The sequence below is a fragment of the Pelophylax lessonae genome (assembly GCF_965119305.1).
Source record: "Pelophylax lessonae genome assembly, chromosome: 6".
In the NCBI taxonomy this organism is placed as follows: domain Eukaryota; kingdom Metazoa; phylum Chordata; class Amphibia; order Anura; family Ranidae; genus Pelophylax; species Pelophylax lessonae.
Genome location: NC_138773.1, coordinates 301273302 through 301288227, shown reverse-complemented (window position 1 = coordinate 301288227; position 14926 = coordinate 301273302). Strand labels below are relative to the sequence as shown.

The following is a 14926-nucleotide window of genomic DNA, read 5'->3' as shown; positions in this document are numbered from 1 at the left end:
AGTGAAGTGATGAATATTAAAAAGAATGGTGTCCCATCATTGGTGTATGTGGGAGGAATAGTGCCCCATCGTTGGTGTCTGTGGGAGGAATAGTGCCCCATCATTGGTGTCTGTGGGAGGAATAGTGCCCCATCATTGGTGTCTGTGGAAGAATAGTGCCCCATCATTGGTGACTGTGGGAGGAATAGTGCCCCATCATTGGTGTCTATAGGAAGAATAGTGCCCCATCATTGGTGTCAGTGGGAGGAATAGTGCCCCATCATTGGCGTCTGTGGAAGAACAGTGCCCCATCATTGATGTCTGTGGGAAGAATAGTGCCCCATCATTGGTGTCAGTGGGAGGAATGGTGCCCCATCATTGGTGTCTGTGGAAGAATAGTGCCCCATCATTGGTGTATGTGGGAGGAATAGTGCCCCATCGTTGGTTTCTGTGGGAGGAATAGTGCCCCATCATTGGTGTCTGTGGAAGAATAGTGCCCCATCATTGGTGACTGTGGGAGGAATAGTGCCCCATCATTGGCGTCTGTGGAAGAACAGTGCCCCATCATTGATGTCTGTGGGAAGAATAGTGCCCCATCATTGGTGTCAGTGGGAGGAATGGTGCCCCATCATTGGTGTCTTTAGGAAGAATAGTGCCCCATCATTGGTGTCAGTGGGAGAAATAGTGCCCCATTATTGGTGTCAGTGGAAGGAATAGTGCCCCATCATTGGTATCAGTGGGAGGAATAGTGCCCCATCATTGGCGTCTGTGGAAGAATAGTGCCCCATCATTGGTGTCTATAGGAAGAATAGTGCCCTATCATTGGTGTCTATGGGAATAATGGTGCCCCATCATTGGTGTCTATGGGACAAAGTTTGTACCAAAGATCATTTAAAACAGCATCAGCCGCCTGTTTTAAAAATAGAAGGATGGGATCTGCTGGGATTCTCAGTTAGGGCTAAATTAACACTAATCACACCCTTCAACCGCTCCCACTGTAAATGGATACAGCGTTACATGACTGTGCAATTACCAGTTAAAGTAGTGCAGTGATAAATAGCAAAAAATGCTCTGGTCATGAGGGGGGTAAAATCTTGATGTTGTTAAATCAAGTGAAGGAGATGCAGCACAATGAGCCAATCAGTTGTGTTTAAATGCAATGAACATGCTGATAGGAGGAGAGGGCAGAGTGACGGAAAGATGAGCTGCTTCCTTTTTACTGTCCAGTCACAGGATGGAGAGGGACAAGACCTGTATGTGTTACTGAACTACATCAGAGAAAAATCTGAGCTGTGTAAATCTCAGAAATGGATTGACAGTAATTTATCTCCCTTATATGTACTTTATCTATAGATTTAGCTGTTTCCCTGGAGCTCAACTTTAGGTCTGTGTGTTTTTTTAGTATATTAGGGTTATTTACTAACACTGCATTTGTAGGTAAATCTATTGTTTGTCATAGTAACCAATTAACGTGGGCCTGTATAGTGCAGATTAGCTAATGGATAGTTGGTTGCTATGGTGTACTTGAAATGTAAGCATAAATGCAATGTCCATTAATATTGTTTGATGAGTATGTTGGTATTTAGTTTATTAGCAGATTTATTTAGACTGCAGTAGCATTAACTGGCTGTATGACACATTAAAATATGGTATTATCCAAGCCAAGTATATCATTAGTTTGATGGAGATTATAAACAAGTCAGTTGTGTCTCTAAGATATATGAAACAAATGTATGCAAAACATAAAAAAATAAAATGGTGTTGGCATTCACCTATTTCTTCTAGTATTAGCTCAGCTGTGAAGTGACGGATTATAAAAATAAGGGCAGAAAGGGAACTTTACTGGGGCAAAACCTTAGACTTTTATTTTTCAGAAGTTAACCGGCAATGGCAGACTTTGTATTGCTCTAAGTCAGGAGACTCCAAACTTTCTGTCCAAAGGTCCAATTTACTGTCCTTGAGGCTTTAGGAGGGCCAGACAGTGGACAGAGGGATTAGAAAATACCCTGGTGTCAGTCAGAGTAAATATTGTCCCATCATTGGTTTTAGTGGAGGGAATAGTGCCCAATCATTGGTATCAGTGGGAGGAATGGTGCCCCAATGTTGGTATTCAAGTTAGGAATGGTGCCCCATCGTTGGTGACTATGGGAAGAATGGTGCCCCATCATTGTGCCTTTGGAAAGAATGGTGCCCCATCATTGGTGTCTGTGGCAGAATTAGTGCCCCATCATTGGTGTCTATGGGAAGAATGGTGCCCCATCATTGGTGTCTCTGATAGGAATAGTGCCCCATCATTGGTGTCTATGGGAAGAATGGTGCCCCATCATTGGTGTCTGTGGGAGGAATAGTGCCCCATCATTGGTGTCTGTGGGAGGAATGGTTCCCCATCATTGGTGTCTATGGGAAGAATAGTGCCCCATCATTGGTCTCTGTGAAAATGAATGGTGCCCCATCATTGGTGTCTATGGGAAGAATGGTGCCCCATCTTTGGTGTCTATGGGAAGAATGGTGTCCCATCATTGGTGTATGTGGGAGGAATAGTGCCCCATCATTGGTGTCTGTGGAAGAATAGTGCCCCATCATTGGTGTCAGTGGGAAGAATGGTGCCCCATCATTGGTGTCTGTGGGAGGAATGGTGCCCCATCATTTATGTCTATGGGAAAAATGGTGCTCCAGCATTGGTGTCTGTGATAGGAATAGTGCCCCATCATTGGTGTCTATGGGAAGAATAGTGCCCCATCATTGGTGTCTGAATGGTGCCCCAATGTTATTATTCAAGGTAGGAATGGTGTTCCATCGTTGGTGTCTATGGGAAGAATGGTGCCCCATCATTGGTGTCTGTGGCAGGAATAGTGACAATTATTGGTGTCTGTGGAAGAGTAGTGCCCCATCATTGGTGTCTGTGGGAGAAATGGTGCCCCATCATTGGTGTCTGGGAGGAATGGTGCCCCGTCATTGGTATCTATAGGAAGAATAGTGCCCCATCATTGCCCCATCAATAGTGCCCCATCATTGGTGTCTATGGGAAGAATAGTGCCCCATCATTGGTCTCTGTGAAAATGAATGGTGCCCCATCATTGGTGTCTATGGGAAGAATGGTGCCCCATCATTGGTGTCTATGGGAAGAATGGTGTCCCATCATTGGTGTATGTGGGAGGAATAGTGCCCCATCATTGGTGTCTGTGGAAGAATAGTGCCCCATCATTGGTGTCTGTGGGAGGAATAGTGCCCCATCATTGGTGTCTGTGGAAGAATAGTGCCCCATCATTGGTGTCTGTGGGAGGAATAGTGCCCCATCATTGGTGTCTGTGGGAGGAATTGTGCCCTATCATTGGTGTCTGTGGGAGGAATGGTGCCCCATCATTGGTGTCTGTGGGAGGAATAGTACCCAATCATTGGTGTCTATGGGAAGAATAGTGCCCCATCATTGGTGTCTATGGGAAGTATGTTGCCCCATCATTGGTGTCTGTGGGAAGAATGGTGACTCATCGTTGTTGTCAGAGAATGGCATGGTGCTCTAAGGGCAGATAAAGGCAAGCAAAGGACCACATCCGGCCCGCAGGGCCACAGTTTGGAGACCACTGCTCTAAGTGAAGATTAGCAAACAACCCATACAAATATACACAATGAGTAGGCACACTCCCTCTGCCTGTAACAGGGCTGGGCCGAAGCAGGAAAAACACTTGCATTAGGGTCCAATGTTGCAGGGTAGGGGGGCCCAGCGCTGCTGGGGTGAGAGCTTCTCCTGCCGTTGTATTACCTCGCTGTCTCCTGCACGGTGCAGACCCAAGCTGTCAACCCTTAAATTCACACATGGAGAGCGGCAGGTTCAGAGAAGGGACTGGCTGCCACAGCGGTCTGATAATTTCTCCACTAGAGCAATGTTCTCTCTGTGTAATCTGCCAGAAGGAGCTGTCAGTGATCAACTGATATGACAATAAATGGCCTGCAATGGAGCTTTGAATGAGATAACTGAGCAGTTCTGATTTTCTGGGGAAGAGGAGCCCTTCCATCAGAGTTAGAGATGACTGGACTTCTGAGAATTCAGCTGTGGCTCGGCCAAATTATATATTTTTTTAAATCTGGAATTTTTACACTAGAAGTCCCTTTGAAGTCAGTGTAAATCCTCACTAGGCCCCAAAAAGGTTTGTATCAAAGATCATTAAATACAGAATCAGCTGCTTTAAAAATAGAAGTGAGGGATCTACTGGGACTATCAGTTAAATTAATTTAACACTAATCACACCCTTCAACCGCTGCCCCTGTAAATGAAAAGGGAGCGGCTGGGGGTGTACCATGCCACGGCCATAATGCTTTGCTTCGTGTCCACAGCTGGAATTATACCTACTGTCGTATTCTGCAGGCACCCAGGGCCGGTGCTAGACTATTTTACGCCCTAGGCAAGACAAGCTACTTGCGCCCGCCCCCCGCCCCAAACAAAATATTTAAAAGGGAAGGGGTTAAAAACTCCTCTATGTCATACCCAGTGACCCTGATCTGATGGCTCCTCTTTGTTATGCTGTCATACCCAGTGACCCCCATATTCCTCCATGTCACACCTGGGGACCCTAATGTCCCTCTATGCCACACCAAGGAACCCCGATGATCATCCATGTCACACCAGGGGCACCTGATGTTCCTCCATGTCACACCTGGGGACCTCAATCCCCCATGGCACACCCAGGGACCCCAATTCCTCATGGCACACCTGGTGACCCCGAAACTCTGTTACACCCGGTGACCCCTATCCCCCATGGCACACCTGGTGACCCTGATTCCCTTTCACACCAGTGAACCTCCATGTCACACCCAGGGACCCTGATCCCCTGTTCTGGGGACACTCGCTGGGCGGTATGAAGAGAGTGGCCTGCACTCTGCCCTCCTTCACCGTGATCCTGCTGATTCCTTCTCCTAGGATGCTCCTCTCCTGGACCACAGTGCTCACCACAGGCTCCTGGTGAAGGGAGAAGCAGCAGTTATAGAGCTCCGCACATCCCTAATCCCCAACCTCCTCAGATCGTTGTTTCTGCTCCAGTAAAGGTGCCGCCCTCCAGTGCCAAGCTTGGGGTCAGGTTCAGCTCTCCTCCACTCCCTGCTTAATACCGACCCAGGGAAATGAACGGCTGCCCACCAGCTCAGTGCAGAGAGTCACTTCCTGCCCAGGGTTTACACCACTAAGCTCCAGCCAAGGAGGATCATCATGCAGGCAGCACTCCTGTGGGCTCCCTTCCTGCCTCTTGGGCCCCCCCAACAGTGGCGGAAAGCCAGGGCCTGGTAGTTCAGCCACTGCCCCAGACACCTGTCATCTTCCTCTGTACATTCTTCCTCCCCCACTGCCGCCCCCTCCCCTCAGCTCACAAGGATCATTCATGATGGACAGAGAGTGCTGACTCATGGCTGTGCCCTTACGTTGCAATGCGCCCTAGGCCGCTGCCTAGTTTGCCTAGTGGAAGCACCGGCCCTGCAGGCACCAATGCCTACCGAATTTTTTGATTAATTCACAAGCTGGGTTTTGTGGACCCCACATGTTCCCTTTCTATGCTTCAAGATAGGGATCTTGTGAGGTCCTTCATCTTCGGCTTGTGATGTTTGTTGTCCTATGTGAGTATAGGACAACATTGTTACTATACCAAGATGTGCTGGTAAAGATTCCTATTGTCCTAGGATTGTATGGGAGTGCCATTAGATTCATCACAACACCCTTTATGTACTGTGGGCAAGGTATGTGATGGATTAAATGCAACATCTCAGTGAATCACAAGACTGGTTACCACGCTGACTCTGGCACAGATGGGTCACTGTGTTGTAGGCAAGGAAAGCCATGAGGAGGCACCAATCACCATGTCCATGGAGATGGAACGGGCTGCAGGGCCCGTGGACATGGTGGTTGGTGCCTTTCCATGGCTTTCCTTGCCTAGGACACAATGATCCATCAGTGGCCGAGTCAGCGTGGTAACGTTTGCCATACATCGCTTATTTCCTTTAATTGTTATGAATAAACAATCAGTGTTTTTAAACGGTTATTGACCGTGGACTATTGCAGCTAAACTAGGGATCGACCAATTATCGGCAAAGCCGATATATCGAGGGCCGATATGCACTTTCCCCGATATATCAGAATCGGCCCCGGAGGTTACCGATATCGCCCATATTTCGGGAAAGTGCTTTTACCGGAGTGATGCCTGCAGCTAAAGGCATCACCCCGGTACCGGCGTCCATAGCCGTCGGTCGGCTGTCTTGTAATGACTTCCGATGCGGCTGAAAAGCAGCTCGACTGTCATTACAAGGAGCGGAAGGGGACGCCCCCCCCCTCCCGCCCGGGTCTCCCGTCCCACCGGGAGACCTGGGCAACCAGCCTGCACAGCTGCCAAAGACCTGATCAAAGCCGCATTCGGCTCTGATCGGGTCTCCATGCAAAAACCTGGAAGTGATGTCATGAGTGACATCACTTCTGGGTAATGGCGCCAGATTTAAAAAAATGACATCATTCAAAACAGCCAAACTTGGAGTTTTGAATGCTTTTAAGTGTAGAGGAGGGGTTTGGGGTCTTTTAGACCCCCAGATCCCTCCACAAGAGAACCTGTCAAAAAAAAAAATATATATGCATTGGCCAAAATATCGGTATCGGCAGCAAAAAAACGATATCGGTCGATCACTAATCTAAACCTATAGTTCATACTAAGCCACCGAGCGCTGTCATTTTTTGTTGGTTTTTTTTGTTGTTTTAAGTTATTTGTCATTTCTCAGTATTTGCAATCCCAAAACAAGGTGAACCAAAACAGGTACAGAATTACAAAAATTGACATTTGATGAAATGCAGGCAACAAAACATAAGATGACAAAGCAACACCACAGCATAACATGCAAAGAAACAGGAGCAAAGGGTCAGCCTGGGAACCACAAATTAAATAGGGAAAAAAAGAATCTGGAGAAAAAAAATTGAACTTAAATGTAAAAAAAAATTAAATATGAATTGAATGGAAACCCAAAAATGTAAAAAAAAATGCTCTGAATATGACCGCCATGGCAAGGAGAGAGGGTGATGACGCTCCCATAGAGCACTTGGGTTACTTACACCCGGATGGCACAAGATCTGCCCCGGTAGAGGCTGAAGGCGCTGCTATACAGGTCGCTGAACCCTGACAGGCTGACCTCTGACCCCCAGACACTGCCTGGATGATTGTTGCTGGGGGCTGGGATAAGGGGCTCCACTCCCAGGTGGCGAGCCCCCACCCCCTGAGCAAAGCCTTGCCTGGCATTCTTGGAGTCCCTCTCTACTACCGTCTGTTGACTGCCTGACCAGTCTGAGAACTCATCCGTCTGCGACAGTCCGGTCAGCGTGCTGGGTGTGGTGTGTAGCGAGCTAGCCAGCAGCGTATCTGAGTCTCCTAAAAGAAAAAAGAAAGATGGATTTTAAATAAAAAAAAACAATTCCAACAAGTGAGAGCAATCAGTGACCTATTATTGATATCCAGGGCTGATGCAAGGATTTTTGCCATCCTAGGCAAAATAAAAACTGCCGCCGCCCACCCCCCCCCCCCCCATTTGCTCTCCCACCCCCCATCCCAAGTGACTTACCTCGGCGCTGGGTCAGGCTCCGCCCTCCCCCACCGACGTCAGCCGGCGGGGGAGACCTAATGAGCATGTGCGGCAATGGCCACACATGCACATTAGACCCCCCCCCATAGGAAAGCATTATTCCTGTGGGGATTTCGGCAAAGCTGGAGGTCTTCTTGCTTGCTGTAGCACTCAGGCGGCACAGCATGAGGAGTGCCGCACTGGCCGGCGGCCAGTCCATTACTGATTCCGGGTGCAGGATGCGGGCGCCCCCTGCTAAGTTGCACCCTAAGCGGCGCCCCCTGCTAAGTTGCGCCCTAGGCGGCTGCCTAGGTCGTCTTACAGTTAGCGCCGGCCCTGTTACTATCCAGCGAACACTGCAGCAGTGCAACTGCCAGAGCCCGTTCACACTATGGCATTACGATAAAAGGTGCATTACCCTGCTTTACTGCATGTTAAAGCAGAACTAAACTCTCTCAATCAACAATACATTTTTTTTAATACTCATGTTGCATTAGTAAATAGATTGGGAGGTATATTATGTTTACTTGAGTTAATCTTTTTTTTTTTTTTACATTTCTTCAGTGACTTCCTTGTTTCTTGCCTAGGCCAGTAAAAGCATTTTTCCTTACTTGACTCTCTGGTCCCCCAGCAGCCAGATCCCCCCCCCATGATCCGGCAGTGGACCATTTCTCAGCATCCTCACATCTAGTGCAGGGCTTTTGGACCCTGTATCAGTCTTGATGATGTCAGAATAACTTAGACTGTTGGAGCATAGGGGAAAAGAGGTTGCAGGGACTGGTCTAGCAGTACAGAAGAGCCTGCAGGAGTGGAGGATCAGAAAGTAAATCTTCCAAATTCCTTATACAGAAGTTAAATTGTTACTAAAACCACAACAGTAAAAGCAGTCTGTATATGCAGTAAAGCAGTGGTTCTCAACCTCAGTCCTCAAGTACCCCCAACGGGCCATGTTTGGGAACTTCCCTTAAATAAAATAGCTCTTATCAATACCATGTCATTGATATTAATTTAAAGCAGCTGTGCAAAGTAAAGAAAAACCTGAAAACGTGGCCTGTTGGGGCTACTTGAGAACTGAGGTTGAGAACCACTGCAGTAAAGCATGCTTGTTATACTCACTCTGGAACCTTAATCATATGCATTGTGTAAAAAGGCTGCTTGATCCTGTATGCAGAGATCCTCTTCTTCTTGCATTGTCCCCATAACATGTCCGGATAAGACAGAGTTACTGGAGTCAGGCTGCACATGCTCAGTTTGGTGTGTATTGCTGGAGAGATTTTTCTTTTTCTTTGGATAGTGCATGTGATCAGCACAGGGCCAAACAGAGGGTCGGGGGTCCTGCATTCTGATATGACAGCTAGTGCAGTATCTCCTCCGACAGCACAGGGACAATCAGAACTGTCCAGACAGAGGATCGGGGGTCCTACATCCTGATATGACAGCTAGTGCAGTATCTCCTCCTACAAGCTTTAACCAGACACTGGCAGAAGTCACACGACTGCTATATACTGCTGATGAGAAAAGGTATTTATCAGTTCAAATTTACTAAAATATTGCATTTCCATGTTCTGTGTACTGGGGGAGAACAGAATAGTGACTGCAGGCTCCTGGGGAGACCAGATATAGTGATTGCAGGCTCCTGGAGAGAACAGAATAGTGACTGCAGGCTCCCGGGGAGACCAGATATAGTGACTGCAGGCTCCTGGGGAGACCAGGTATAGTGAATGCAGGCTCCTGGGGAGACCAGATATAGTCTGATATCTGGTCTCCCCAGATATCAGGGGAGACCAGATATAGTGATTGCAGGCTCCTGGGGAGAACAGAATAGCGACTGCAGGCTCCCGGGGAGACCAGATATAGTGACTGCAGGCTCCTGAGGAGACCAGATATAGTGACTGTAAGCTCCTGGGGAGACCAGATAAAGTGACTGCAGGCTCCTGGGGAGATCAGATATAGTGAATACAGGCTCCTGGGGAGACCAGATATAGTGAATACAGGCTCCTGGGGAGACCAGATATAGTGACTGCAGGCTCCTGGGGAGAACAGAATAGTGACTGCAGGCTCCTGAGGAGACCTGATATAGTGACTGCAGGCTCCTGGGGAGACCAGATATAGTGACTGCAGGTTCCTGGGGAGAACAGAATTGTGACTGCAGGCTCCTGGGGAGAACAGAATAGTGACTGCAGGCTCCTGGGGAGACCAGATATAGTGACTGCAGGCTCCTGGGGAGAACAGAATAGTGACTGCAGGCTCCTGGGGAGACCAGATATAGTGACTGCAGGCTCCTGGGGAGAACAGAATAGTGACTGCAGGCTCCTGAGGAGACCTGATATAGTGACTGCAGGCTCCTGGGGAGACCAGATATAGTGACTGTAGGCTCCTGGGGAGACCAGATATAGTGACTGTAGGCTCCTGGGGAGATCAGATATAGTGACTGCAGGCTCCTGGGGAGAACAGAATAGTGACTGCAGGCTCCTGGGAAGACCAGATATAGTGACTGCTCCTGGGTTTACTAACACTTTAAGCCTCCCAGTGCAGGTGCACCATATGACAAGGGAGAATTTTTATTCTTGGAGTTCAGCTTTTAATTGTTCAGAATATCTACAAGTACAAGATTTGATGCAAAATGTATCTTGGTTTCCCAAGGTTTAAATCAGTACTTGCACCCTTTTTTTCAGTCGTTTTTTTTTTCTGTATATTTTTTCTCTGCATACTAACAGCCTCCGAAGGGAACTTAATATGGTTAGAATAGAAATTGACATTACTGACTGCAGTGCGGGTCTGTGATTGAGACATTGCTTTACAGCTGGCAGGAATGTTGGTCCAAGAACTCAGCTATTTCTTTATAATACGTACAGCTTGGTCTGCCATAAAGCAATGCACTTGTGTGAGAAGGCTCTGATGGAAGAGGACATTTAATGAATGAAATGCTGCAAACACATTCTGGAGCAATGCAGATACATCTGAGTACTGAGTTCTCTGACCTGTAACTAGTACTGTATGTGGCATGGGATTTGGGGAATGGCTGTCTCTATGAGAATCTAATCACACAGGTGTATTGCTTTGTAAAAAGTAATGTTAATGCATATTTAAGTTCCATTTTGGGGTTGCTATAGACCGATTATTATTATTCTACTGCAGGGATTCCCAAACTACGGCCCTGCAGTTGTTCGGGAACTACAATTCCCATCATGCCTAGTCATGTATGCGAATGTCAGAGTTTTCCAATGCCTCGTGGAATGTGTAGTTCTGCAACAGCTGCAGGGCCGTAGTTTGGGAATCCCTGTTCTACAGGATTTATCTAGTGCCGGTAGTTTACACCACGCTTTACCACATAAGGGCAGAAAGCACAATTACAATACAAATGAATACAGGAGGAATCAAAGGCCCCTGCTCATTAGAGCTAAGAGGCAGGGTCAAGAGATACAAAAGGTAAAAACTGTAGGGGATAGGCTGATGGAGAACATTAATGTATAGTTGTTAGGTGGGGGCCAAATAGGCTTCTCTGAATAACATACGTTTTCAGGGATCGTCTGAAAGTGGAGTAGGAGATAATCAGAAAGATTGGGCTAGGGAGTTCCAGAGGTGGGAGAGGCTCAGGAGAAGTCCTGTAGGTGAGCATTGGATTGGGTGACAAGGGAGCTAGAGAGAGGTATTGGGAGGAACAAAGAGAACTATTTGGTTGTTTTTTTTTTTTGAGACTAGGTCAGTCATGTAGCTGGGGCAGAGTTGTGGATGGCTTGGTAAGGTATTGTTAGTATCTTGAATTTAATTAGATGGGTGAGTGGAAGCCAATGGGGGGGGGGGAGTTGTAAGGTGGATAAGCCTGGCTGATATATTTTGTTCCTGCCTTAGGCTATTCAGCACAGGTACCCAGACTGTGGCCTTCCAGCTGTTGTGGAACTACAAGTCCCATGAGGCATTGCAAGCCGCTGACAGTTACAAGCATGACTCCAAAAGGCAGAGGCATGATGGGACTTGTAGTTCCGCAACAGCTGGAGGGTCACAGGTTGAGCACCCATTAACTATTGCATAACTCCCAACTGTCCCTGATTTTGAGGGACTGTCCCTGATTCGGAACAAAGTCCCTCTGTCCCTCCTCCTCCTCATTTGTCCCTCATTTTGGTCTGATCTATATAGTTGTATATAAAGTGCACTATTTATCTGTAAAAAAGTGTTTCCCAGTGCTAAACCTTTCATCCAATTTCTAAATTGCTGCATTTGTAAATTTCAAAAGCCAGTATAAAGGAATGATAGTGGGTAAAAGAGCACTTGTGGGTTTAACTAATCCTGTTTTTTTTTGTATAATTCTCCTTTAAGGGGGTGTGTCCTATGCCTACATACTTTTGCTAATAGTGTCCCTTGTTCCCATCTCAAAAAGTTGATAGGTATGCTATTGTGACTGTGCCCTGCCGTGGTGGAAAAAGGGGTTCATGTCTCACAGGGTTCTCATGAAAATACGTTTTTCAGTTTTCCCCTGTGACTGCTAACTCCCGGATTGGGTTCTGGAGTTCAGAAACTTTGAAGAGTCTTGGGAGAAACTAAGCCTCTATCCCTGTGTCCTTGTCTTTTCGGAGACCACAGGCCTGATGGCAGGGCCTGACTGGCAACGTTTGGCCCAGGGGGCTAGTACAAACCAGAGGACCATGGTGCAGCGACTGGGCCTCCCTCCCACTCTCCCTCTTCCTTACCTCCTCCTGACCCCCATTCCAGACTGAAGCTCCATTCCAGCTACTCTCTACTCACCGACCGAATCCGGGTTCCTGACCTGGCCAGCAGGGAGTGGTTGGGGTAGCTGGGACAGCTCGGCTGGGGCTGGCTGAGGGGGGGGGGGGGGGTCTTCAGTGGGGCATGGAACCGGCCTCTGCTCAGACACAGTTTACACCATCCATGCTGGGGGGGGGGGGGGGGAGTCTGTGCTCTGTCCTTGTCTTCAACAAACACTCAGTAGGTTAGATTATTTAATTCTCTTCACCAGGAATCCTTTAGGCATGTCTGTAGCAGAAGTGGTGCAGCCTTTTTATGGGGCATCAGAGCAGCCCAGGGGCAATTGCCCCCCTGCCCCCTGGCCCAGTCCTCCCCTGCCAAATGGTGCAGGTGTACATAGCCTTTCAATCAAGGACCTGGCCGTGATTCGCAGCTTGACCCGGTTGACAAGGGGTCCCCTGCCCAGAGCCTTGAGAGAGAGCTACATTAGCCCATAAGTATGTCTTCTTGGTAAATGGGACCTTCTGAGTTTTGCTGTCCTTAACCCCCTTAGCGGTATCCCAGAGAGTGACTCAGGGTGGATTTTTCATGTTACTATCGGTATCCCCGAGTCACGCTCGGGGTGGATGTGCAGAGCTGGCAGCGCTGTCCCTTACCTTCTCCTGGCGATCCAGCGATGATCTCCCATTGCTGTGATCGCCAGCCGAGATCCCCGCCGCTCGTCCGTCGCTCTGATGACTTCCTGTTTCCGTTCCCTGCAGCAGCAATGGTGCATGGGAGCGGAACTGGGAGGGAAATTCAAACGTTGCACAAAACACAAACACATAACATTTATATTATATATATGTATATATATATGTATATATGTATATATATATATACACAGATATTATATATATATATATATATATATATATATATATACACATATATATATATATATATATATATATGTATATATATATATATATGTATATATATATATATATATACACACACACACACACACATATATATATACACACATATATATATAATATATAACGCATTGATTAGATTATAATTCATGCGTTTGTGTTTCAAATTTATCACATCTGGGATGTCTACTAGAGTCTTGTTTTGGTCAGGTTTAAGTCAGTAATTACTAAGAATTGTAGGCCTATAATACATAGCGCCAAATTTCCATGCAAAAAATTGTACCGCTTTTGGTATGTAATTCCTGACATAATCATACCGCCCGGGAGGTTAATAAGCGAGTCTTTAGAGAGATTCCTTCATTAGATGGGAGATAATTCCAAATGCTTTTGGTTATTGGAAAAAAAATATTTTATTCGGAAGAGCTATGGTGTGGTGAAGGGGTTGGGGTTGGGGGGTACATATTCTGCCAAAGTAATGTGTTGTATGCTAGGTTTGGATAAGACAACAGACATTTTAGCATGATATCTTTGAGCATATACTTGAATATAAATAGGTAATACCAGCTCTAACCTGTCAGTGGTAAAATATATGAACAGATCAGATATAAGTGTCAGGAGAATATAAACCCTGCTTGGTAGTGTTACCTTAATTGCTGCTATGAAGACATTAATGGAGAATACTAAAGATTCCTTCCATTACGCCTGTGCCTTCTGCAGGTTATAAATCATTTACATTTACTCCTTCGCTGTGTGCATTGATGCCTGTTATAATAAGTCAAACATCTCTTAAAGAAGTATGATAGCTGTTCTGGTTCGCTGGAGGTTATAGGAAAAACACTGATTGGTTATATGGAGTGACAGACAGAAAATTGAGTAAACACTTTGGTGATATATTTTCTTCATGTTGCATGTTCATATACTGTAGATGCCATCAGAAGTGCACCAAGCAACCCTCATAACATTTATTAAAGAAAAAGAATAACTTTTTTTTTTTTTTTACAGTTTCCAATGGGACCAAGTATATGTATATGTCCCATCTTCCCAGGTGCCCTGTAACAATAGCTGCGAAGTCAGACAGAGCACCACTTCTCCGTCACACAGCCGCCCGACACCACTACTAGCAAAGAGACGGCTGCTTTGCTAATCAAGCCCCTGTCTCGGGCTCCCAACATTTTCCCAATGCAAGCACCGGCATGAGAAATGCAAGAGGAAGGTGAGGCATGTCAGCCCCACCTCCCTCTGCATTCCTCTTGCCGCTGCTTGCCTGGTTAAAGGATTGGCTGCTTATAAACACCAGAGGATTCCCACAATTTCCATAGCTTTCAAAACAGTGGATCTGAGTCACACCACAAATTAATAGTCTAGACCACAGGTGTCAAACACAAGGCCCGCGGGCCGAATCCGGCCCTCCAGACCATTTCATGTGGCCCTAGCACCTCTCCTGCAGCTGCAGTACCCACCTCATCTTAATTTCACCTTGTCTTAGCAATCGGCAGCATAGAAGAGGAAAGAACTCCTCCACCAGATACTGTGCTTCTCCGTGCAGCCATGAAGAGGTTTGTCTCTTCCCCCTATCTCAGCAGTTGTATCAGAGATCCCCCACAACCTGTGCCTCTCTTTGCAGCCACAGCACCTCCTCCTCTCCTCCTCCCCTGGTCTCAGCATTCAGCAGACTCCAGCCCTCTTCTGGTCCTCCTCCAGACCCTACACTTTCTGCTTCCCAGCCCTGTCCCCAGCTTCTTCCCAGC

At 47.0% G+C, this 14926-nt stretch overlaps 1 protein-coding gene across 2 annotated transcripts in view; it reads right to left on the bottom strand.

Moving 5' to 3' along the window:
- The window catches only part of SPEG (striated muscle enriched protein kinase), a 450680-nt gene that overhangs the window by 222552 nt on the left and 213202 nt on the right, over window positions 1-14926 (bottom strand). For both annotated transcript variants that reach the window (XM_082262051.1, XM_082262052.1), the window contains one exon: window positions 7055-7367. In XM_082262051.1, coding sequence (XP_082118177.1) covers window positions 7055-7367 — 313 coding nt within the window. The remainder of the gene's footprint in view (window positions 1-7054; window positions 7368-14926) is intronic.